This window comes from Fonsecaea multimorphosa (assembly GCF_000836435.1).
Source record: "Fonsecaea multimorphosa CBS 102226 unplaced genomic scaffold supercont1.38, whole genome shotgun sequence".
NCBI lineage: Eukaryota > Fungi > Ascomycota > Eurotiomycetes > Chaetothyriales > Herpotrichiellaceae > Fonsecaea > Fonsecaea multimorphosa.
Window position 1 is genome coordinate 204,328 of NW_015971672.1, and position 24,795 is coordinate 229,122.

General features: G+C 53.2%; 6 protein-coding genes across 6 annotated transcripts; 3 read left to right on the forward strand and 3 right to left on the reverse strand.

Annotated features, from left to right (window-relative positions):
• Positions 1–134: 134 nt before the first annotated feature.
• Positions 135–1,919, forward strand: Z520_11407 (uncharacterized protein; the record flags this gene model as incomplete). Its single annotated transcript, XM_016781896.1, has 3 exons — positions 135–360; positions 537–1,254; positions 1,376–1,919. The coding sequence occupies 3 exons, from the start codon at positions 135–137 to the stop codon at positions 1,917–1,919; spliced, it is 1,488 nt and encodes a 495-aa protein (XP_016627054.1).
• A 319-nt stretch (positions 1,920–2,238) lies between these two features.
• Z520_11408 (uncharacterized protein) lies at positions 2,239–4,208 on the reverse strand (the record flags this gene model as incomplete). Its single annotated transcript, XM_016781897.1, has 2 exons — positions 2,239–4,013; positions 4,118–4,208. 2 exons carry the CDS (start codon positions 4,206–4,208, stop codon positions 2,239–2,241), a joined length of 1,866 nt encoding a protein of 621 aa, XP_016627055.1.
• A 1,020-nt stretch (positions 4,209–5,228) lies between these two features.
• Z520_11409 (uncharacterized protein) lies at positions 5,229–6,805 on the reverse strand (the record flags this gene model as incomplete). Its single annotated transcript, XM_016781898.1, has 3 exons — positions 5,229–5,661; positions 5,724–6,652; positions 6,716–6,805. 3 exons carry the CDS (start codon positions 6,803–6,805, stop codon positions 5,229–5,231), a joined length of 1,452 nt encoding a protein of 483 aa, XP_016627056.1.
• Positions 6,806–7,636: 831 nt separating this feature from the next.
• Z520_11410 (uncharacterized protein) lies at positions 7,637–9,331 on the forward strand (the record flags this gene model as incomplete). The annotated part of the gene is made up of 4 exons (XM_016781899.1): positions 7,637–7,668; positions 7,719–7,750; positions 7,822–7,889; positions 7,949–9,331. The coding sequence occupies 4 exons, from the start codon at positions 7,637–7,639 to the stop codon at positions 9,329–9,331; spliced, it is 1,515 nt and encodes a 504-aa protein (XP_016627057.1).
• Positions 9,332–10,509: 1,178 nt separating this feature from the next.
• Z520_11411 (uncharacterized protein) lies at positions 10,510–16,185 on the forward strand (the record flags this gene model as incomplete). The annotated part of the gene is made up of 1 exon (XM_016781900.1): positions 10,510–16,185. One exon carries the CDS (start codon positions 10,510–10,512, stop codon positions 16,183–16,185), a length of 5,676 nt encoding a protein of 1,891 aa, XP_016627058.1.
• A 575-nt stretch (positions 16,186–16,760) lies between these two features.
• Positions 16,761–18,956, reverse strand: Z520_11412 (uncharacterized protein; the record flags this gene model as incomplete). Its single annotated transcript, XM_016781901.1, has 1 exon — positions 16,761–18,956. The coding sequence occupies one exon, from the start codon at positions 18,954–18,956 to the stop codon at positions 16,761–16,763; it is 2,196 nt and encodes a 731-aa protein (XP_016627059.1).
• Between the last annotated feature and the right edge of the window lie 5,839 nt (positions 18,957–24,795).

Sequence of the window (24,795 nt, forward strand, 5' to 3'; positions counted from 1 at the left end):
TTCCACAATACCGTCATTATTACAGCTGTACGTGGCCATGAACACGCTCGCACGTCTTCCGATGGGGGAGAATGACAGACTGACTTTTTGGCGTAAAACAGAAGAGCATCAGTCCTGTGAGGCGTTCTGCCGCCATGGACAAGGTCGACATCAAACCCGAGTTTGCTGTCGATGCCACCACCGACCACAGCAAGTCGGGTGGCAGTACGTCTTCCAAGGTGCCGGACGACCACGACGACGACGCCTCCATCGTGGTCGACCCCGTCCTCGAAAGGCGCGTTCTGAGAAAATTCGACCTGCTTGTTTGCCCTCAGCTGGGTCTGCTCTTGCTGCTCTGCCAGCTCGATCGCTCCAACATTGGTAAGTAGAGGGAATCCGCCCTTCCTTGCACCCCTCTGGAAACAGTTCAAAAGGTTCTCATCAGAGAGAATACGCCCGTCTCTCCAAAGGGTGACGGGCAGCAAGTGCGACTGGAAATTGATTTACCCGTCGCAGAGGTTGATGTCGATTGCTAACCAAACTCACCGCATCTGCAGGAAATGCGGTGGTCTTTGGCCTCGTCGACTCACTCGGCCTCGTGGGGATCGAGTTCAACAATCTGTCCATGCTCTTCTACGTCCTGTACATCGTGTTCGAAATCCCCTGGGTCATGGCGGTCAAGAGATTCGGACCGAACAAGGTTCTCGCCATCGCGCTGGTGAGCTGGAGCGCCGTCACCATCGGCACGGGCTTCATCCACAACTACCACCAAGCCATCGCATGCCGTCTCCTCCTCGGTCTCACCGAAGCAGGCACCGTCCCCGCCTTGACCTTCATCGTCTCGACCATCTACAACCGACAGGATCAAGCCAAGCGGATCGCCACTCTCTACATCGCCTCGGCTGCCTCGGGGGCCTTTGGAGGCTTGATCGCCTACGGCATCCAGTCAATGGGGGCGCGCCATGGCCTCGAAGCCTGGAGATGGCTGTTCATTGTCGAAGGCATCATCTCCATCGTCCTCGGTGGCATCTGCTGGCTGTCGTTGCCGTCCAGTCCTGAACGGGCCTGGTTCCTGAACCAAGAGGAGAGGGAGATGATGGCGGCTCGCAAACGCCGAAACTTGCTGTACAAGGGCTCCGATGAGTTTTCGTGGTCTTGGGTGCGTATGGCTTTCAAAGACCCGTTTGTGTATGGGGCGGCTGCCGCCATGTTCTGTTCCACCATTCCACTGTACGGGCTCGCCACCTTCTTGCCGACAATCATTCGTGGCCTTGGGTACGTACTTCTTCTTCTTCTTCCTCCTCCTCCTCTCCCCCCTTCCTACTGCTTTCTTTTCGGAGCCTCGTCGTTGCGACTGACACTAGAGTGGTTTTTTTCTAATCAATAACCTTTCAAGATATTCGTCGCTCCAAGCCAACTATTTCACCATTCCGGTATACGTGTTTGTGACGATTGTGGTCATCATCGTCTCCTACCTGTCGGACAGATTCCAGCAGCGGAGCTTCTTCGCCATCGGCGCCGCCTGGGCGTGCGTCGTTGGCTACGCCATCGCCATCGGCTCCTCCAAGCCCGGGGTGGGCTACTTTGCCATGTTTCTCGTCGTGGCCGGCGTGTATCCTTTCAACAACATGGTCATTACCTGGGTCTCGAACAACATCTCGCCAGAGCACAAGCGTTCCGTCGCCATCCCTCTCTTCTTCTCCCTCGCCAACAGTGCCGGTCTGGTTGCGTCACAGATCTATCCCTCCCGTGACGGGCCGCGGTACGTCATGGGCAACAGCGTGTCCCTGGGCGTCGAGGCCTTTGCCAGTCTCATCGTCATCGCCATGTATCTTCTGGTCCGACGCCGGAACCAACAAAAGGAAAAGCTGGTCGCTCAGGGCGCAACGGAGAACGGCAAGTTAGGAGATCAAGCGCTGGACTTCAAATATGCTTACTGAGCCATGACGACGTGGGTGGGTGAGTGAGAGAGTCGGTGGTGCGGCTATTAGTGGAGGGAATATTTTACAATCGTCGCAATGAATCGCAGATGGAGTATTATAGCTTTCCGGTGTCCGAGGCACTCTACGAGCTGGACAATGGCAACTGTGTTTGTGTGTATAGCAGGAGCCCCGACGACCAGACCCGTAGTAATCAGCTTTGGAGCCCTGCAAGATCTTCCGCAGCTCATACACGTCTCTCTCGGGGGGGCGGCGCCAAAGACGGCCCGCTGATCAAAGGTTGGAGAATTGGTCTGACGTGGAGGCGATTTTGCCCGGCTCAGGCCAAGCCTTTCCTAATCATTGCTGGAACAAGCTTCACATAAAGAGCTTGATAGGTATTCAGCATGCCTATCAGGGAAGGGAATTTCTGAGAGAGCCACGTGAGCAGCGCAAGGCACGACGCCGTCGTTTCACAGAGGTTGTTGTACAGATCTCTGCGTGTGGACGAGGGTGGGGAGCCGCTGGCGGCAGTTGGAGCACCTTGCGCGGCCGAGGACCGTGGAGATGCGAGGTCCAAAGACACGATAGTAGGGTCCAGCAGGTGCAGAGAGTCGTCGAGGTCCAAGAGGCAGAAAGCCATGATGATCAAGCCCGAGTTGTAGACGCCGTAGGCCGATATGATGGTGACGGGGTAAAGAGCACGTGGATCGTCCTGTCTGGCGTGGAAGACATCGTGATAAGCTTGAATGTGAGAACAGGCCGACCAGTACGCCTCTGGGGGCAAGGAGACGGGCGATCGAGGTGCCGCCGGACCCGTGGCAGAGCACTGCGGGTGGTCGAATGGCGGCACCAGGCCACGGCGGCCTTGTTGCTTCTGGGCGGCGGAGAGTGCGTGGAGGATCAAGGGCTGGAACAACAAGGTGACGGCTCCGTGGTACCCGATCAGGCACGCCTGAAAGGCGTTGCCGTCTCTGTTGACAACGGATAGATGTGCTGGGTGCCAGGCCGAGAGCTGGATATACTTTTGCTGATGCCATCCGACGCCTAGTTCAGGCATCGTGGCGGGGAAGTACAGGTGCCGGTAGATTTCCGCGCGAAAGTAGGCGTACTGCGTGTGGTACACGGCCAGGGAGCAATCTGACAAGGGCCCGTCAGTGACGACCGGGCTTGGATGCTCGGTGGTGATGATGGTTTCGGGGAGGTCTGAGCTCCGACCAAAGTACTGGCCCACAATGCGTTCGAGAGTGTACAATGCCCAAAAGGTTGCTCGGCGTCCTCGCTGCTCTGATTCATCCTCGACGCGCTCGGGATCCTCGGTGTGGTAGCCAAGCTCCAGGCTCAATCTGCATGCGTAGTTTAGGATCTTCCAGACATCACCCTGCTGGGGATTCATCAGACAGTACCCGCTCAGCAAGGACAGGGCTCTCAGGGTTGCAACCGAGACTTCTGAAGTGACCTGCTCGACGCATGTGAGCGCTTCCGCGTAAAACCGTCTACTTTCCGCCGCGGCCAAGTCGGAAGATCGCGCTTGAACAGAGCAGGCAATCGCACAGATCATGCTGATTCGGAAACATTGGTGAGTCTCTGAAGGCGTGCGTTCCGGCTGCGAAAGTCTTGGTCCGGATTGGTTGAGGGCGATGTAGGTCTCCAGGTCCGCTCTTACCAAGGCCTCGTCAACGAAGGTGTAGACTTTGCCCCAAGAACGAAAATAAACATCCACCAGAGAGCGTACGGCTTGGGCGTCGACGACGTGGTCCCGGACACGCGGATTGACCTCGACCGGTCGTTCGCGGTGAGGGACATCATTTTGTTCCACGACGATGCCTCTGCACCGTGCAAGACAAAGGACCTCTACCGCCAAACTCAGGCTCGAGCTAGAGCCAAAGAAACGAGATGAGTGACAGTCCCCTGATGTCGTGTCGATCAGCAAGTCAAATGATTTTCCCGAGACGCGTGGGACGAATGGATTTGCGGAATGCAGGGAAGAAGCCCATTCGTTCTGACCGGGAGATGCTTGTGGACGCGAGACCGCTAATTTTGACTGGTGGGACGCGTTCTTGATCACACGCAGCTGCTCGAGGCGTGAAAGAAGCGACAAAACATAACTTGAACCTGCCGTCAGGACATTTCATGTATGATCCAAGGAAGTGTGGTAACTGAGCATATGGGATACTAGAAAAACCCCCCCCCCTTCTTGGAGTTGGACAACAACGCACCTTCGCGGTAGAGGTTGATCAAGGCTTCCATCAAGGATCGTGCATTCAACTCTTGCTTTCTGGCAGAGTCGACAATCAGGCAGCTGTGCATCACATTTCTTGCGGAGTTTTCGGCACCTTTGGCATTTTGGCAACAAGGCCTCAACCATCAAGCGATCTCGTCTGAGGTCCGGATGGTCCAGTGCACGAGGGGAACTATCATCCCCAGGATCAGAGGCAGAGGTAGCCATTTGGGTCTGCGCGCGCAACCGGCGAACGCGACTCCCAAGTTTCTCGCTGTGTAGACGGAAGAGATGGAGGGAATGCCAAAAGGGGCCGCTGAAGCTTCCTCTTTTTCAACTAGTGGTGGAGGGGTAATTGCAGAGATCGGTCATGCTGACAAGATACCTGAGGCCTTTCTGAACCGAGACAGACAGACGGGGGACTGGAGTCGTTGAATGAATTGGCATCAGGGTGAAGATGTTGTTGTTGGGGGTTGCGCGATCCAAGGGCGAAAGGACGGGATAGCATCTACTGAGGACTCAACCTGTGATGATCGAATCCCGACCGGCGTATTGTACATGACAGAGTATTACCAGGAATGTACGTCGAGTGTCTCATCGACTCGGGACCTTATCTGTGCCTGACAAGACTACCTAACTAGGTAGGTATCCTTATCTACTGTACTTGTAGGCCTCGAAGTATATCGCTGAGATTAGCAGTATTCCCGTCTTTTTATTCAGGCGATTTTGAGGGAGCCCTAGGCCTATTCCTGACAGCGACCGGACAGCGCTATACAGCTTTCAGACACTCGACCCATTGTAGACATTGTACAGACTAACCACCGCGCGATGTGATTGGCTGAGGCGTTCGGGCTCTGCTGGGATCCTTCTTCTTCTTTGGTAGTGCTAGCAGGACAGTTAACTTGGGAAATCACGCAATCAATTGTACGGATATCTACTTGTGCTGTTGTGTTATTATTGGTTGTGTTGGGTGTGAAAAGCTCCCCCTGCCCGCGTACGAGTGGGCTCCCCATGGCCATATAGCCTGACCCCAGTTCACCATGAAGACTACAATTTCGACTTTTCGCCTGTCAGCAAGACCCTCTTTCGTCAGGGAGCCCAGGGTGAACCTACATCTTGTGGCTCGCGATTGAGGCTCTCAGGAGTCGCTTTGGACCAGCGCGATTCCACCTGGAAAAAAGACACGACTGTGAGCGAGGCTGGTTCTGCACCCCATCGGAAAGGGCGGCAATCTTGCTTACTTCTTGAATATGGTCGTACGAGAACAACTGCGGCGCGAAGCCTGGGTCTCTCCACGCTATTGCTTCGCCGGGCGGCGGCGGCTGCATCTTCATCTTTTCATCTCGATCCATCTGCTCGGGCCCATCGGGGAAGTGATAAAGCACTTGCTGGACGTTCCCCCGTCGGACCAACATGACTGCACGATCTTTGCGACACGATTCATAGACAGCGAGGGCGTGTTGTTTTTCCGTCGGCGACTTGGACTTGATTCGTGATAGACATTCGCCGAGCACGGCTCCGTCTTCGAGGCAAATGCCGGCACTAGGGTTGGTGTCAGCCGTGGGGACCACTCGAGTTTGACAAGGCGGATGCAAAGTTCATACCCGGAAGCATAGTACGGCACGGTGGCATGGACGGCGTCTCCAAGCATGGTGAACGAGCCGCTTGGGTCATTCCAGGAATCCAGACCCAGGCGGTAGCAAAGGCGCCATTTCTCCACCGACTCACACTTGCTGAGGAGCTTGGTGATTCTCGGTTCCCAGTCCTTGAAGTACTCTCGCATCACATTCACGTCGCCTGGGACCCGGTTGGGCTGATCGAGAGGGATGTCGTCCTTCAAGGCCAAGGGAAAGTTGAACAGCTCGCCACCTCGCAGGACATAATTGACACAATGCGCGTCCGGACCCAGCCAGTAGTTGACCTGCGGCTCCTTGATGAAAATGGCCAGCTCCGGGTCGTCGAGAAGCTTCGCCGCCGGTAACGTGATCCTGTAAGCCATGTCGCCCGAGCGGATCGGGGGGTCGGGTCTCTTTAGCATAATCTCTCGCAGGTGGCCAAAGACACCGTCCGCCCCAACCACCAGATCTGTCGCCCTTACCGACCCGTCTGCCAGGACCACGTTGGCGCCAGAACCATCGGCATGGCATTGTACATCCACCACCCGGCAACTATTATGGAGCTTGGCACCGAGCTCGATGGCCCGGTCCAACAGTATCTTGTGTAGAACTGGGCGGTGGAAATCCAAGAAGTCAGAGCCCGGATATTGAGCAGCGGCGTCATGGTAGTCCAGCGACGAGATCAGGTTGCCTTTCCAGCCCCACATGTTGACTTTCCCCGGTCTGACGGCAAGCTTCCGTACGATTTCTCGAAGGCCCCATCGGTAAAGAATTCGGGAGCCGTTTGGCAGAAGTTGGATTCCAGCACCGATCTCGCCAAATTGGTCGGCAGCTTCGAGAACGTCGACATCATGACCGGCCAGCAGACAACCAATGGCCGCCCCAAGTCCTCCGATCCCACCACCGACGACAGTTACCTGGATGGTGCTTGTCAGGAAAAGGCAGAACGTGACCACGGTTATTGGATTTCAGCTACATACGTGCAGTTTCGAGTCATTCCCACGTTCCACCTTCTCGGTGGTCCTTTCCCAGTAGTCGGGGGAATCTTTGGCGGCGGCAAGAGATGCCATGGTTCAACTCAAGTCTTGGCCTTGGTGGTGGTACTGCAAAATGCACCCAAGGATGTTTCAGTCCTACGGCTTCAGTCCAGGTCGACAAGGAAGCCATTTCAATATAAACTCTACGCTCATGCTTCATTGCTTATGTGCCGCGAACGTTTCGACAGCCTCACCAGCTTCCGTATTGCGCGCATCCTCGGCACGTAAACCAATGGACGAGGAAAAGCGATAGAGGGTGTCCATGTCGCAAAAGGCCGAGCTGGTCTAATCAGCCGGATTGCTTGCACACACACATCTCTGGTCGCGCAGGCGCGGGACGTCTTTTGCCACAGCGCTTGCGTCCGGAGGCGTTTGGCGCTTGACAAGACTTGCCAGTGGCGAAGAGAGCTAGATGTGCCACCATGTAGTGAGCTACTGTGTGTGATGGGATTTCTTCCATCGCAGTTGGTACCGTGGATGTCCGGCTAGTCCCACCAAAGACGAGAGCTTCTCTCAAACTCATCACCCCGAGGTACGCACATACCCATAAAGGAAGAGATGTTCAGAATGAGATCAGACACACCAATCAAGCAGGTGACTGTCTTTTCGTTCCCGGGCACTATGGTTTCCTGGCGACGCAAATCTCCGGGTGCACTCTCGCACTTTGACCAGCACGCACAACATATACAGGTATCTTATGCTACTCCTCTGCTAGCTTCTACGATGCCGCTTCCTGCCTCGAGAGCTGGAGTCGGCTGGATCAAAACATTCCTGCACGAATCCTCCAAAGTCGAATTTGTGCTGCGGCCACGTGATACGTCTCTGCACTGACACTCCCTCACGTCCTCACCGCCGACGAACATCATGGCACCACAACTAGAATCCTTCTTCAAAAAGTCAATCATGAGCGTACCACATGGTCTGCTTTGTGCTGATTTGTCTGTAGGGTGGACGAGCTGGCCGAATCCTTCATTGATCGTGAGCAACCATTACGACTTCCCATCTCGGGACCAACGCAGTAGTACCGACAATACTAATTCGCCATGCAGGTCTGCGACACGCCGTGGCAATTCCGTCCGTATCTGCTGATCCAGAGAGACGAGAAGAAGTTGTACGGGTAAGTATGCTGCAAGGTACACCATTTCTCGCGTCCGCTTTACTGAGGAATGACAATAGATGGGCCGGTTTCTGGCCTCGGAGCTCGAAGCCTTGGGTGCAGAGGTGCACCAAAGACCTTTGGGGAGGCAGCGCGGTATCGACTTGGACCTGCCACCGGTCGTCATTGCTCGATATGGCCATGACAAGGCGAAGCGCACGATCTTGGTCTACGGACATTATGACGTGCAACCCGCCCTACGCGAAGATGGTTGGACAACACCGCCATTTGAGCTGACCATCGACGATGAGGGTCGTATGTTCGGGCGAGGGAGTACCGACGACAAGGGGCCCGTCCTCGGCTGGCTGAATGCGATACAGGCGCATCAACAGATCGGCCTTGAATTGCCCGTCAACATTTTATTTTGTTTTGAGGGTATGGAGGAGTATGGGTCTGAAGGACTAGAAGAGTTTATCAAGGCCGAGACAGACCAATTCTTCAAGGATACCGACGTTGTCTGTATTTCCGACAACTACTGGTTGAGTACGGGGAAACCCTGCTTGACATATGGCCTACGAGGATGTAACTACTACTCGTTGGTGATATCTGGCCCAAGCCAGGATTTACACTCGGGTGTGTTTGGCGGGGCCGCTCAGGAGCCGATGACGGACCTAATACACGTTCTGGGTAGGCTGGTCGACACTGATGGGCAAATTCTCATTCCTGGCATCAAGGAAATGGTCGCACCATTGACCAACGAGGAGAAGGCGCTATACGACGGCATCGACTACACAATGGACGACCTGTATGAGTCGCTCGGCAGCAGGACGAGTGCCTTTCCAGACCCAACTCGTACGCTAATGGCTCGTTGGCGGTACCCTGCGCTCTCGCTACATGGCATCGAAGGTGCATTTTCTGCTACAGGCGCGAAGACCGTCATTCCGGCGAAAGTGACGGGCAAGTTCTCCATGCGTACTGTCCCTGACATGACCAACGTCAACGAGCTGGTATTTCAGTATGTTCGCGATGAGTTTGCGAAGCTAAATTCCAAGAATACTCTCGATGTCTACTGTCAACACGAAGGCAAGTGGTGGATTACTAGCCCTGGGCATTGGAACTTTACTGCTGCCAGCAAAGCTGTCACCGCTGTCTTCGGTGTTAAGCCAGACATGACCCGCGAAGGCGGCAGTCTCCCCATTGTCACCACTTTCGCAAACGTCATGGACAAGAACGTCCTTCTCCTACCCATGGGCCGAAGCACCGACGCCGCACACAGCATCAACGAGAAACTCGACCGGCGGAACTTCATCGAGGGGACGAAGCTTCTAGGCGCTTACTTACACTATGCTGCTGAGGAGCCTCTCGTCGAGGCTTCAGAACACCATCACCGGCAGGACGGGAAGGAGGTGAAAAAGAGTGGTGGCAGGTCTGCACACAACGTACCCAAGATACTACATCTGTAGAAAAGCCGAGGAGACTGCTCTGTAGCGATTGTGGTGAAAATGAAACTTTTCAACCAGACCACGAGGCCACAAGGCTACGAGGAGGCACTAGTTCTATCAGGTCGACTATAGTCATTCTAAATCTATGGAAATTAGAGCAGGTTTGATCTTACGCTGAAGACTCTGAGCCTCGACGACGTTCGGAGCCCTGAGTTTTTAGGCGCATCATAGGGCGAACGGCATCGTTATAATAAGGATGAGTGACGAGCGAGGACAAGTCAAGAATTGAAACAATCAGACAAGATCGAACGCCTTATCTGGGATGATGTCGGCTACAAGCACAGCAAGGTATCCCATCAAGCCTACCATCTGCGTCATCTGCGGAGGAGACCATTTTGGGAGAGCGTGTCGAACAGACGGCGACTCTTTCTGGCCATGCTGCGGGGGTTATCGCAACCAGCGGCACCGAAGTTTTGGGCCGGAGTAGCGGAAGAGAGAGGAAGAGGATCGGGTAGAGGCTCAGGTAAAGGAGAAGGTCGCCGCGAAAGATGTCACCCATAGAGGGGATTCTTAGCAGGGAGGACGTCGTCGCTGGGCGAATTGCGACCGTTGAGAGTGTGCGAGCATGAGCGTGGGCAAAGGTGTCGAGGCGGCCGAGAGAGATCTCACAGCTTTCGCTTGCTTGGATCTCTTCTCTATAGATTCACTGAGGTCCTTGCTTGTCGCCGCAAGAAGTAGATATTGACGGTGTCATGCCTCTCGGGTAGCGTACCACTTTCCCAAACTATGATCTGGAAACGTGATGATTAGGATGCCGCTTTTGACTTGACTCACCCTGACTCGCGTGCGGCCGGGGTGAGCATAGGGCGGCATCACCCTTTGCCCGGATCCGGGGTGCGCCGCGTGCACCTTTTAATCATCTTGGCAAGTTTCGCGTTTCCCGACGTCGAATCCAGTCTACATCCTTCATTCCGAGTCTCTCCCAGCATCTGACCAACACGTACGAGAGAACATCCAATATCCGACGCTTCCTATCTTGACAACAAAGTCTTTGTCCAGGAGCTCCAATGCGTTTGCGCTCGCGCTCGTGGAGGATGAGTTGGCCATCTCATCGGAGCTGGCAACTCAATTTGAGAGATGAAGACTACAGTTTGAGAGCCCAAGATCCCTAGAGCCTTGCATTCTGCGCAGCCTCCAGTATGAATCACACAGCAGTGCATCGGAGAACCAGCAGCGGCTCCACGGTCCGAGCCACTGTGGGCTCTCAGATAGGCTTGCCTCCCGGCGCCCAGAATCCCCCAAATACCGTGTCAGTTCGCGCATCGCTCTGGATACATGATGATGCATTCTCATCTGAGGATGTTTTGATCAATGAAGCCATCCTGGCCGGCTCGGATATCCGCGAAGGCGGCTTGATCAAAATCTTCCCAGCTACTGAAGCTTCAGATGTCCGGGACTTTCAATCGCCCAACAATGAACAGGCTGACTCCAGGCGCAACACTGGCCCTTTGATCGAGACTGGCGATATATCCATCAGGGACGACTACTATCTGTGTATAGCCAAGTTTGCGTCCGCCGAGTTCAAGGCAAAACAAGCCAACTTGCAAGTCTCGATTAAGAGTAATATTGCCACAGCTTTCGGATTTAGATCGCGCTCGCATGTCCGCATATTCCCTGCTTCTTTCGAGGAATCGACGGCTTCCCATGTGGAATTCAGCTTCAGGGATACCTATCTCGCAAGATCGGACATGTGGCGGCTCGTTGGGCAAGAGTTGGCGGGCACGACAGTTTATGTCGGACAGAGGATCACGTATTTGGGGAGCATCAAGCTCACGGTCAAATCTATTCACGTGCGAAACCACAAAGCGCCTACTGCTTTTTTTGCCGGGACCACGATCCCAGTCTTCCGCAGCGAAGCGGCGCGGTATGTGCTCTTCATACAAATGTCCAGCGAAATGTGGGATTTTGATTCCGAGGGCAATGGTGAGATCATGTTCAATCGGGTTATTAATGGATTTCTTCCCGAAATTTTCAAAAGATGGACCGACCTGGATGTTCGACACCTTGTCAGCATTGTTCTTTTCGGGCGTCTGGAGTACGACCGCTTTGAACTCGCTCGAAATAAGGATAGAAGACTAGAAACCGCACCAATGTCAGGCTCTCCCAACATGACCGCTCGCCAATACCAGGACTTCTACAGGGTGGTCGTCACAGATATGGCCAGTGCGCAATGGACAACAATCTTGGATGAACTCAAAAAGGACTTTCTTGTCTTTTTGAGAGATATCTCCCTGCACACTTCAAACACCAAGGGAATAATATCAGAAGACGCCAAGGCGCCGCCTACGCGCATTGCTGGCAGACCAAGCGCTGCACTAAAGGGAAATATACTGGAAGCTATTAATATCGCCAGCAGTCAATTTGCTCACGACTTTGAGGACCGAGATCTGATCCGGACTGGCGTTTCGATCGTGGTTGTCACAGCAGGGACTGGCGTTTTCGAGGTCAACCGAGATTTGTTGAACCTGACATCGCAGAACTTGACGAATAATGGTGTCGGCATTGATATCGTTTGCCTTTCTAGGATGCCATTGCACTCCGTGCCTCTATTCAAATACCGCACATCTGGAGTTGAGGAATCGTCTCTGCCTTCGGTGGTTGAGGAATTCACCAACCCCGAACACAGGTACGGATCTGGTCCAAGCTTTTTCGATTCGAGCCAGCCTCGCAAGCTCTCCCCGGCACTGTCGTCTGCGGCGACAAATAGCACGCAATACTTTGCGAGCTTTATTTCGGGCCGGAGTCACGAAAGTTCTCAAGGGTGGAGCTATGGCATTCCGCAGTGGGTTGACCTTTCATACTGGTCGGCTGAGGGAGAGCCAGCCGTGATGAGATTTCTGGAGGATGTCCCGAAGGATGCGGACGGTATCTCAAAACGCAAGAAGGGACCTTTCTTGCCTCGAGTGAGGATGTACGAGATCCAAATGATGGGACTTATGGAGTTGGGCATGGCCGACATGGTCATCCCATTCATGACAGAAACTCAAGCACTGTTCCCAGGTTCGCACAAACGCACGGGCTCGAAACGCAGAAGAGCACCCGGAAGTAGGAGTCTGTCACATTCGCCAACACTATCACGCAAGAGTCGCCTCGGCCCAGAACCTGCGCGGATAGCCCAGGGGTTACTGTCAATAAATGCCAGAGCACTGGGAGACATATTCGACCGTATGGACGCATATGACTCGCTGTTGTTCGAGGTCCAGTCAACCGCAGAGACCAGATCTAAGGCCACGAAGACAACAAGTAGTAGTTTGGCAAGGACTAATACAGCCTCCTCGACGCAGCCAAGCAAGCTTCAGCCTGGAAATGAAGCACCAAAATCGGGGTCCGGATTGACAAAGGTGCTCACCAACAAGTCTCTGAATTCGCCTTTCCGGCCACAGCTCCCGTCTCTGGTCTCGGCAGACGCTTCAAGTCCCCCACTAGCAACAAAGAAAAGCCGCGAAGCATCAAAGGTCAACCGGACGCTTAACTATTCCTTGAGAGGGTTGGCTCCACCTGTTCGTGCTGTCGCTAGCACTGAAGTGAACATTACCAACGTAGAGGCACACTCGCCATTCGGCAACCTTGGCCACTCGCGACCGACAGTGGCAACGTCAGCCGCTAGCATACGGTCGGTGTCCACTAATAGTGTGCTCGGAGACAAGCATAAAGAGAATTCCGATCCCCTGGAAAGGTCGAATTCTCGATCGTCCGGTCTACCAGAGGACACACCGTCAAAACCGATCTCGATAAATACCCCTTTGCGGAAGATTCAAGATGAGTTTCTCGCCGGATCTCAAAGATCAAGCTCCACAACCCGGCGGGTTCAAAGCCATACATCTGCGTCAAAGGATGAACTGGGATACAACAAAGAGGCGGAAAGCGAGTCGTCGCACTCTTCGGTTAGCGATGAAGCAGACTACTCTGACAGCGTCGAGCCTGCTGAAAGCCAGTTGGGAATGTCGGTCGCCAGCTCTGTTCCAAGAAGTACTCTCCCATATGTACGCAATGTCAACGCCTCAAATCCATTGAAACGACATCCCGAACGAGAGTCGTTCTTTGGCAGGTGGCAGCATCTCTATCCTCGAAAGCCACGTGCTGCTACCGTCAAATGGAAGTCTCTGTGCACCCCTGCGTCGGTCCCTCTGACAACAGAGGATTTCCCCACAAAAGATGAGCTTGAAATGGACTATGACTCTGAACAATACCACGTCATACTAGCCAATTCCAACGAGATGCTTGAAGAGCCCGAGTCCCGCGACAAACTCCTTGGGGAGATGCTTGCCCTCAGGTTCGCTCATGGGTACCAACTCGTGGTTGGTCCGTCATTGCTCGAAGCTGTCGGGCCTGGGACGTGCGACACGTCTTCGTTCTTCACGCCGAATCTTGTGCGCCCTGATGGTTCCTTCATTGTCATGTCAATGGGCAACACGATACAGAAGTTGTCCCTCGAAGTGAAAAATCGCATTCAGGTGACCAAGTATGTTAGAAGACCCCCAAGTGTCCAGCCTCCCTATCCCCAAGAGATCCACTATCATCCCAACATCAGGACTATCCTCTCCGGAGCATACAAAATACGAGATTTGCAGTTCAACGGGTTTTCCGAGCAGTATCCATGGGAGGCGGCCGACAGGTACTTGGCTGACTTCAGGAAGCAAAACGAGGTAGACGTCAAAGCTCTCCGTTTCTGGCGGGCAAGATTTGTGCTCATCCCAGTAGCGCTACCCGCCAACTCCTGGAGGCCAACACTGTCCGAGGCTGAAGAAAGCGATGAAGAGATTCATCTGCGCGGCATTCGAGCACTGACGCAGATGTGGCAAAAAGCACGATATGTGCCGCCGGATGAGAGAAGACCAGCTCATACTCGGCCAAGCACCTTGAAAGGCAAGGACAGAAATCCGTTGAGGATCAATCTCGAAACTCTCAATCCGTCTGAGTTGGTGGCGACGGAGCTCGACAAGCTCATCGCGGCTGAAGAGGCGGGCGAGGTACAAACCACACAGCTCCTGCCCGAGGCCGAACAGTTCGATAGGGACTCCTTTAGTCTCCCAAAGCTAGCGCAAGCCTTGCAAGGCGAAAACGGGATAGAGATCAAGACTCGGCGCTGGCACTTCAAGCTGTACTACAGTTGCTTCATGGGGGAAGATCTAACAAATTGGCTAGTACACAATTTCAGGGATATTGATACTCGTGAGGAAGCCGTTGAGTTGGGCAATGATCTCATGAGGGAGAATCTTTTCGAACATGTCAATAGCAAGCACAACTTCAAGGACGGGAACTATTTCTATTCCATCAAGCCCGAGTTCCGCACCCAGCGAACGGAAGCGAGGCAGTCATGGTTTCCCGCGAGCCGGCGCTCAGATCGATCGATTCCGCCCACCCCTGCAACCGAGCATCCGACTCGAGAGTTGATCAGTGGCAGATCACGATCAGGTTCCAACCTCGCTAACCATGGGCAGGTGGCTTCTGAACTGGCGAAGACGCTGGGCGACAAGAAAAGACGAACTGTGACTTTGAGCAAGATGATTCGGATCGATGTCGATACGAGAAAACGGTCCAACAGACCTGAAATCATCAACCTGCATTATGACAGACTTCACAACCCAGAGAACTGCTATCATCTCGAATTGGCTTGGTTCAATGTCACCTCGAAATTGGTCGATGACGCCATCGTCAGCTGGACTACACAAGCTGAGAAGTACGGGTTGAAGCTTGTCGAAGTTCCCATAGCGGAAGCGTTCAAGGTTCCTGAGCACGAACCGTTTCGTGCCGCCTACCACATCAAGCTTGCTCTCGAGCCTCCTCGCCGCAACTCGGTCAGTACACTGTACTTTACGGCGTCGTCTTTCGGGCCACAAGCGCCACTCAATCCCGATAATCACTTCTACCAAAAGGAACTATTGAAGGGTTTCAACTTCGTCCTCGATCTCGAAGCACCGTCGGAGTTTCCGCAAAACGTCGAGATCAAGTATTCCTGGGGGGATCTAGACTATCGCTACACGCAATTCGTCCACCGCTCAGGAGTCGTCCTTGCGCAGATTACGGACGAGGGTGACATCCTTCTCCTAGCAAACAGGCTGTATAACTCGCGTCAAGCGGCTGCAAAAGACACAAGCTCAAAATTCGATGCTAGTAAGAAAGATCTCACGTCCAATGCCTCCGCCTCTATGCTCCTACGTCCTCAGACATTATCCTCGACCCATTCTGCGCCAAGCATGCAGGCCTCAGGAATCATAGGATTAAATGTACAATCTCCCCGTGCTGGAGCCTACGCATCACCGCTCGTTCGGCCCCTAACGTCGATTCCCATCTCTCCCCCTCAAAAGGCAACAGAGACAACAACATCCACCGCCACCCCATCCGCATCCGGCGCACTTCCAGCTCCACCTGCGACGCCCAAGGTCACGGCCGATGTCCTCGGCACTCGCCGGGCGCTCATCGCCTCCGGGTTCGGGCAGTTTGTGACTCCGGAACAGATCAAGGACCAGCTCGAGGCCTTTTGCAGTGACAAGGCGCGGTTAGAAGTCTTTTACAGAGAAGTCACTGAGAAACTTCCGGCGCAGCATCCCGCGCTGAGAGAACACGAGAGGCATGTTGGAGGAGGAGGAGGCGGACCATCCATAGGAAGGGACAGGGGATACAGAACCGCCGGGACGGGCTCGAGCTTGCTCAGGCCGATCAGGGAACCCGAGACGGAGACGGGCATTCCCGAGTTCAGATTACCGGACCCATTGAACATTGGCCTGAAGAAGAAGGACCACCTGTCCCTGTCTGTGTCTGTGTCCGGATCTGGACTCGGTCCAGGTGGCGCCAGCGGGACGACGAGCTCATGATTTCGTATCGTATCCTCTCTCCTTCCCCCCTCTCCACGCAAATGTATATGTATGTATGTATCAATCCCGATGCCAATTTGTACCATGTTATTTCTTTGTATGTCCTTACTACCTAGATACCACCTGCAGTTTTGGAGTGCTGGGTGGGTGTCAATTAAGCCCGGCGCCACGCACAGGAGGATCGATTTCCAAGAGACAGACAAATAAAACAATTCAAAGCAATGCAAGTATAAGTATAAGGATAATACTTGTATGAAGCAGGCAGACAAGCAGCTAAGCAGGGCATCTTCATACCTAGGGTATTATATACATGGCTTTTTTCATCACGCCCTCACTGCCAGCACGGGACGACAAGCACAGAAAGAAGCATTTATATAGCGGCAATTACTTAGGCTCATCTTTTCATCAATCTCCCATAATATATTTACTGTTTGTGTGTCCTTTTCCGAAGTGTTGGGAGCTGGTAATTAAAAATGGTACGGTCTTCATTGTTTCACTGTTCCTTTCTGTCTGGTATACTATAGCCAACAGAACACATCTTGGGTAAAACGCAGAAACGGGTGGATTCACTTCGATCATAACATCCTGGTCGGACTCCCACTCCTGCTCTTGGACCGTCCGTTCACACCGCCCGCATCTCCTCCAGACAAGCTCTCTCGACTCTCCGTCCTGACCACCAGTCCCGCGCGATCAATCGGATTCGGCGGCCTCAACCTCTCAGCAGCACCATGTCGCTTGCTCTGGAAGGGAGAGTTCCTGCCGCCCTGTGATGCCGTCGGTCTGGAGGGGCTGGACTTGGAGAAAGCCACGTCGGGGTCGAGGGCCGAGTTGCTGTCGTCGTCGTCGTCGGATATGTTGTTCAGCTCGAAATCGTTGGGGTCGTAGAGATGCTGGGAAGCTCCGTCCTCAAGGTCACGGTCTCGGTCCAAATGGAAGGCGGCGCCCTTGCGGCGGCTGAGGAGCGCATTGAGAAAATTCAAAGGCGTCCTCAGTTTCGGAGTCGATGAGGCTGGGAAGGCCGAAGAGGAGGACGGCGAGGATGGTCGAAGCGAAAGGTAGATCCTGGAACGTCGTTCGCGGCCGCAGAGATAGAACCCTGCAATGATCAAGATAAGGATGAAGAAGATGAATCCCGGCAGGCGGTGGGGGGCGTCGGAATTGAAGAGCGTGTCGTGGATATGGTCGGTGATGCTTTGGCCGTTTCCGTCGTCGCCGCCAGTGGTCTCTGATAAGTCGCCGGCAGGTGCTCCGGGGTGATAGTCTGGAGCAGCTTGGAGCAAGCCTCCGCCGGGGTACTGAAAATCTTTCGGGATACCACGCACATTACTTCCAAATCCAACAGGTAGGTCCCCATCAGCGGCAGGTGGAATCTCTGCAGACGCATACAACAACATCTTGCCCATTGTCCAACTGACTTCTGTGGATTTGATCTTGTTCACAGCTTGGAATGGATCGAGAAGCCCCTTTCCCTTAGCGCTATCCAGAACTTCTTTCGTGCCATTGTGGGATGAGACGTCCGTGTCTTCGAGTCCGACTCTGGGTATCCCAATACCGTCGTGGAGCATATTAATCAGCCAACTGGCCTTGAAACAAACCTCCAGTGCGCTCTTTTCGTCGACTTTGCTTCCCCACGTTTTGTCCTTGACACCCTTTTGAATATCTGACCAGTCTTGCTCACAGAATTCCTTGACCCTCTTCTGGTAAGTGTTGAAATCATACGCTTTATCCTTATGCGCCATCTCAAAGATCTCGTGAGTAGTGTGCCAGTACTCGCTAACGCCAATGAAGTGATTGACTTCAAAGTCGATGGCGGGAACGTGGATTCCATGGATCAGGCACGGTTCGTCCGGACAGGGTATATCCTTCTCGAGTAAGGGGAATGTCCGTCTGAGACATTCATCGAACTTCCCGACGCCCCTGAGATAATGATTTGAAAGGGAAGGCCCATCGTCTGATATGATGGTGCCGTCGAAGTTTACTCGCAGTCCTGTCGGTAAACATGGATCCGGAACCTCGAGAATACCATCGATGGCATACGACTCTTCGAGGTCCTCCACATATCTCCGTCGTGCCTCGTTGGCGCCGAAACCCAACCACGTCGTGACGAATACCTTGTGTTCTTGCGGCACACCGTCTATTGTCCGGAGGCGTAGCAGTGTGAGATCATTGGCGTGTTTCTCTGCTTCTGTAGCATTGGGTGCGAAAGCAATCTGCGCAGACGCGCCACCCATGTCTAGAAATCCATATGTATGGTGGCCCTTGCCATGATCGTGGTCTTCAGGTGCGTCGAATCCCCCAAGCAAATAATTTGCAGCAATCCACCCATACAGCCCTTCTGTCTCCCCGGAAATTACTTGTACATGAACGTCGCAGTCTGGTATTGAGAATTCCGTTTCGGATTTGATATAGGAACAAATGTTTCGCAAAAGGCTCTTCTGCTGTTGATTAGGGAGCAGGCGCATGCCAGCCGTCGCAAGCAGGAAAACGGGCGTATCCGGGACTGCATCTTTAGGGATATATTCCAGGGCGTGTTTAAGTAGAGGTTTTAAGTGATCCGGGCCGACCAAGTCTGGTGTTTCCCCAAAGGTTGAGACTCCTGGGTGCACCTTTTTCGTCCACTTGTCCTTTGTCTCTAGATCCGGTAGCGCATGTAGGGAGGTGTGATCAAGACGTGCGACCGAGTTTGGGAGCCATCGATAAATGTAAACTCTCGTCCCGGATGAGCCAGCATCCAGGACTACACCGTAGCGTTTCTCAGGCCCGTCGACCATTGCGGGAAGCACTCAGCTCATATTTGGAGTGATAATCTCAGAGTTGAACCAGCCAACTGCCAAAGAATAAGGAAGAGAATAGGAAGAGTGTCTGGGTCAGTATAGGGTATTAGAGGAAGAGAGAAAGAAACTGGCTCAGTCGATGCTGTAGGAAAGTGGAAGAGCAATTCAAGGGTTGGGATTCGCAGCGCTGTTTCGACAGAATGAAAACGGACAAATTACGTAGCCACACGTGATACATTCGGGTGGTATCCCCCAATATGGGTTAGCGCTTCCCTCTCAGCCTCGTCCAGCCTTGTTGTCAGTTGAGCCAGTTTCAAGGAGTTTGTTGTTGTTCATCTGGCAGAGAAGGCCTTGAACAGGAGACGTACACGACCTTAGGTCCTTGTTGGAGACAGGAGCAAGCGCACATTGTGCAGTGACACGGATCCCTGTGCTTGTGCATGTAAAGGAGCCTGTAAGAGATCTAGCTGAGGCCGCTTGTGAAAGGGTGTCTCGTTTTTTCTATTGTGGTCTCACATGTCAAGATCCCAATCAAATGAATCCTGGGATCCCAATGAAACACAGCAGGCAGATCTCGTTAAACGCATAGAAGGTTGATCTTCAATCTCTTGGTACAACCGTAGGTATAAATCCCGTGAAGGCCCGCATTGACAGCGACAGTTCTGAATCCAAACGATCACGAATGATATCCATTCGTATATTCTCTCTGTGAGATTCTTGCAGAGTGCAAGAGATCAAGTGCCCAGCCGGAGAGGACACTTAGCCAAAGCCATTCACCTCTCGGGCAGGAAGTGGGTTCATAGCCGAAACGGACACGTCGCTCCTGCATACTTGATCGCGATAGACAACAATTCAAACTCTGGTAACGACCATCGATAGCATCCTTTTCGGTATCAAGCCAGTAAGATCCAGGCCAAGGCACCGATGGTCTGTGAAGCTTGTTGTCACTGATGAGACACCCCGTCCTCAGACAAACCTTGAGCCTCGACAATGCTTTTGTCCAACATACATGATAACTCCACTGAAGCATAGGCTCTGCAGGGAGGACAATGAAGGGTCCTTCGAGTAGCCACTGTTCGGGTTCAACTGAGTAGGTAGGGGTCACCCGATCTGTGCTGCCCCTTACTGCCGTTCATCGTGCTTTCGGAGGGTATCAGCTGCGAGTTGAGCGTTATGCGTGCACCTGGGAAGTGACATGTGCATTCCACAACAAGATTCTCCTGATTCAAGCAGCCTCAGTGGTTTTCTGTACGTCCTTTTGAATACCAATACCTTACCAAACCCTTACTGGACTGAGGGGGGAAAGAGCGGTGAAGGGTCCGCCTATAGCGGAAGATCAACGGAAACTATAGGCAGCACGGAAAGCCCCTGGAGGCCAGTACCGGTACCTGCAGAAGTCTCCGGGGGCCGCCAACCGCTTGTTTTGACGTTCATGGCGCCCCCTTTTCCCTTGCATGCTCCCAGCCTTGCATCGTCGCCACTGGCGGTGTGAGCAAGTTCATGCAACATGTCAAAGGAACCGGTTTGACAAAACGACAAGCCCGTGTGCAAGGCGGCAGGGTGCACGACCTCCTTTTCCGGCTGCCAGCTTCCGTACATGTGAAACCATGATGAGATCGCCTACGACTGGTCGAAAACGGGCAGCGGCGAAAGTTCCAAAGGGAGGAAGAGACATCAAATCAAGCACGGGTCGCAGTCCGGCTGCAGGCAGCAGTGCTGCAGCCTACCGACGCGCCTGAAGGGGAGCCTAACAGAAAGGGCGCAAAGAAGTTGAATGGATTGGAGAAGAGCCGCCTTTCTGAAGATACGAGTCAGTAGCAGCTCGTTGAAAGGGAAAGGGGCACGATATGGTTGCCGTTGGATGCAAGGCAACCATTAGCTTCAGGGGGCGTCTGTTTCAAATGTCTAAGCCGGAATATCGCCTCCTCTCAAGGAACGGCTCTCCCGGTTTTTGCGTGGCGTAAGTGCCAGAACAAGTATCTATTCCATGGTTTTTGGAAGCGATTGGCCAAGACTCCTCCAGGGATGGTGGTCGATATTTTCGAGTTTATGCCAGGCAACAACAAGATACGAGCGATCCAGACCCAAGGCTTGGGGCAATGCTGCGAGTCCAGGCGGCAAGGGAACGAGCTGTCACTGCTGTTTCACCATCTCGTGTGCCGTCTACTCTCTAGCACAGACGCCCTGAATTGTGCGTGGCGCGAAAAGCACCAATCAACTCAGACGACGACACTATTCAGGCCCCTCGTGGCGGCCTGATAGACACACCACCCGGGCGTTAGGTCTTTACGAGTATACTTGTGATCTATATCCAGCATACTCGTATACCTCAAAGTTGCCTTCAGCGATGGCCCATGTGAACAAGGCGTGATGCCCGGTTGCAGCTCACAGACTGGGCGACTATCACACCCACCACTACGATTGGAGCCGAGCAGCCATGATCAGTAGTTCATGCACGTCGCTGGAAGAGTTTGGACGTGGGGTCACACAAGCCGCAGCATGTGCCGGCAGGCATTGGCTACTCATGGCGGCCAGCTTGTGGGTGTCACAGGCGATTCAGCGATAGCTAGCTGCCCGTCAAACCTCACCAGCCATGCTCTCCTCTCTGTCTCTCTCTCCGTCCGGCACATCGCCAGAGTCCTTTACAAGATCACACACGTCACGCGGATTCAGCGGGTTTACTAACGAATAGTTATCCAGCCGGCGGCATGACCTTGGGGATCTCTGATACGGCCACCAATGGACACCCCCTACGGACCGGATGCTACCTACGATCTGATTAATCCTGCAAGTTGACATGCGGGTGACATGTACCTCCGAACGGGACACATGGTTCACCCCTCCCCTCTTCTCATGTTCTCCCTGGCTTGTCCTATCACGGTAATTTTGGGCTCTATGCAAGCGAGCCAACGGCAGAACGGAGGGGCTGGGAACGGCCAATGACGCCGTCTCGCGTTCCCCCCCATCCTTTCTTGCAGCCGCTGACGACGAGCTGCATGTGCGCAGGATAAACCGCTCATCCCTCCTATTCCCGTTTGGCTGCGCGGGTTGACAATTGGGGACTAGAGACTTTACGAGTACCCGAGTCCAGGTAGTTCCTACCGAGCAACTTCCAGGGACTCCGTTACGATTACGGCTGAAAGATTGAGAATTTGAGAGCAACAGGGAAGGAGACGGGGCTCACTAAGCGCCCTGATTATGTCTTTGTTCACCCGCACCTCCATCACAGCAGAACTTAGGAGGAACCGAGTACGGGTACAGTAGGCCGTAGTTGGACGCCGTGGTGCTCAACACCACACCACAGACACCTCCGGGTGTGTCTGGCCTTGACCATGTTTGACTTTCATGACGTTGTTGCTGCCCTAACTTTTGTCAAAGAGAAGGGGGAAGGAAGATGGATCACGAGCCCTCAGCTCAAACTGTGCTCGTAAGTGCCCGTACTCGTCTGCGCCCTAGTGACATGGCCAGTATTTGTATTTGTATTTGACTTTACAAATTGCCCGACAACGTAAACAACACAGCACTTGCGGATTTACCTCACTGCCTCACTACTAGGTACCTACCAGGTAGGTATACGTGCAGACATGTTATGGCCATGTCCAAGGTTCGATCTACAATTAACCCGAGTACGTCGTGTCGTATCGTTCGCCACAAGGTCCTATGGAGGTAAGGTACCTAGGTAGCGACTTGCCTGATCTACTTCTCGCTCGTGCCCAGCGAGCGAGTTGGAGAGAAACCAACCGCCTGGCTGCCTGAACCGTGAGGCAATAATTATTCTCTCAGGTCCAAAGAACCTACCACCACTACCTATCTGGAGGGGATTGTGTGAGTGTGATGCCTTGAGTGGATCTTCGGACGCGTACTTTTGCTTTCTCTCTCTCTCTTTGTTTTGTTCATAAGTAGTTACGCTTTTGGGCGTACTGCGAGTGCGGATACGGCGCGAACGGTGCGCGGGGTGTGCTCTTGTGTGTTTGTGTGGGTGTGGGTGTCGATCTGTCTATCTCTCTCTCTTGGGCAGGCGCTCGGTAAGGAGGAGCGGTCGTTATTGTGATGTTGATCGGGCTGGGTAGTGCTGTGATGGGGGTGATGGTGGGTGCTGTGATGGGGGAAGCTGAACAGGCTGAACAAGCTGAACGGGGCACGCCCCAAGGTTGTGTCTTTGTCCTCGTCCTTATTGTTGTCAACCTGTCTCTTTGGAGTTCGTGAACCCCCTCCTCCACTCCTCTCCCCATCGGCCTTCCGAAACACCTGAACTGAACGGGCTGGCTGAACTGAGCTGAGTCGAGTCGAGTCGCTCGCACCCAGTTGGACTAAGTTTCTTAGCCCCTAGGTACAATAGGTACCACAATAGGTTGCGCACTGCTAAGGCCCGGAGCAACATATGACCCGTAAACTCAATACATTGCAAAGTTCAGGAATAAATCACAAACTTCAGGAAGGCGCCACGAGACCCCGTAGGAAAAGGCTATCTCGCAGCTTTTCAAGTATACTCGAGTTCCACACAAATATCGCGCACACTTGGGCGCAGCGCACTCTGTGTGGAAGGGGGGAAACATTCCTACTATCCATAAGGTACCTAGCTAGGTACCTAGTGTACTCCGTCTCTAGCGGAGCTATGTAATATGTGTACTCGGTCACGGGTATTACTCCTAGAAAGTGCTCTTAGAGCCAAGCGCTTCCCTGCAAGAAGCATTGACTACATGGATGATGATGATGATGATGAGGAAGATGACCCGTACCAGTAAGCCATGGTCCAAAATACCGCCCCCAACTCCAACTCCGATTCCCCCGCGCGTGTGACAAACCGTGCATATCGAGGTCGTTACGGTAAGACGTGTCTGCTACGCGAGAGGGTTGCCCTGCAGGAATGGCACGTACCTATGTACCTTTGATGAGTAAATTTGACTGAATGAAGCGAATGGTGGGCTTGCTCACTGTCAATCCCGTCCATCTCACCTCTGACTCTGAGAAATAAGGAGAAACACGAGAAACAATGTAATGAGGCGATATTCGTCCGTATCGTCCTACGGGCACAGAAAGAGAATCAATGGAACAAACCGAAATTATGCCAAAGCCTCAAATCGAATGATATTAGTACAAAAGGTTGTGATTAAGCCAACATCCCAATGTATCTGCTAAATCCATATTCTTCCAAGGCTCTGTGAGACCTTGAAGTAATATCCTCCATTGTGATTGCGAAAAAGACCCATAATCCCAAAAACTCCAATTCCGGGAACCTCCCTCCAGCATGGAGCATGTTGATCCCAAGGACCACATGGCTTCTCCCCAAAACATTGAAAAGCCCAACTCAGCTCCCGGATGTTCCCAAACTCCTGATAAGCCGCAACAATTGAATAGTAGACCAATACCAATGCTGATGAGCCGTACAGAAGGGGGTATCTCTGTGCCGATAAAACAGAAAGTACGCCAACAGAACCTTTGACTGCCTCGTCCGTCACATGTTGATACAGGGATCAGAGTCATTCTGTGGTCATGTGTTCGTCCATCATGGCTTCATGATAGAACTTTTGGTGTCCCTTGAAAGAAAACTCCAACGAGTGTACATTTGTGCCCTGTCCGAGCGGGAAAAAAAGAATGACTCATATGGAAACCCTCCAATGCAATGCTCCAGGATGAATGTTGTTACAGGTTGCCTAACCCGTTAGCGCCAATGACCTCGCAGAGGCCATGACTTGGAGATGGAAGTAGTAGAGATGGTGAGTCGTGTTGATAGTTGGTTGATTGGCGGTTGGTGTGTGGCGATGTGTGTAGTGTGGCGGAGTAATAGAGAAGTTCGCCACCGGCGACGTATTCTTCGTTTTGCCCTGGTCCTCCT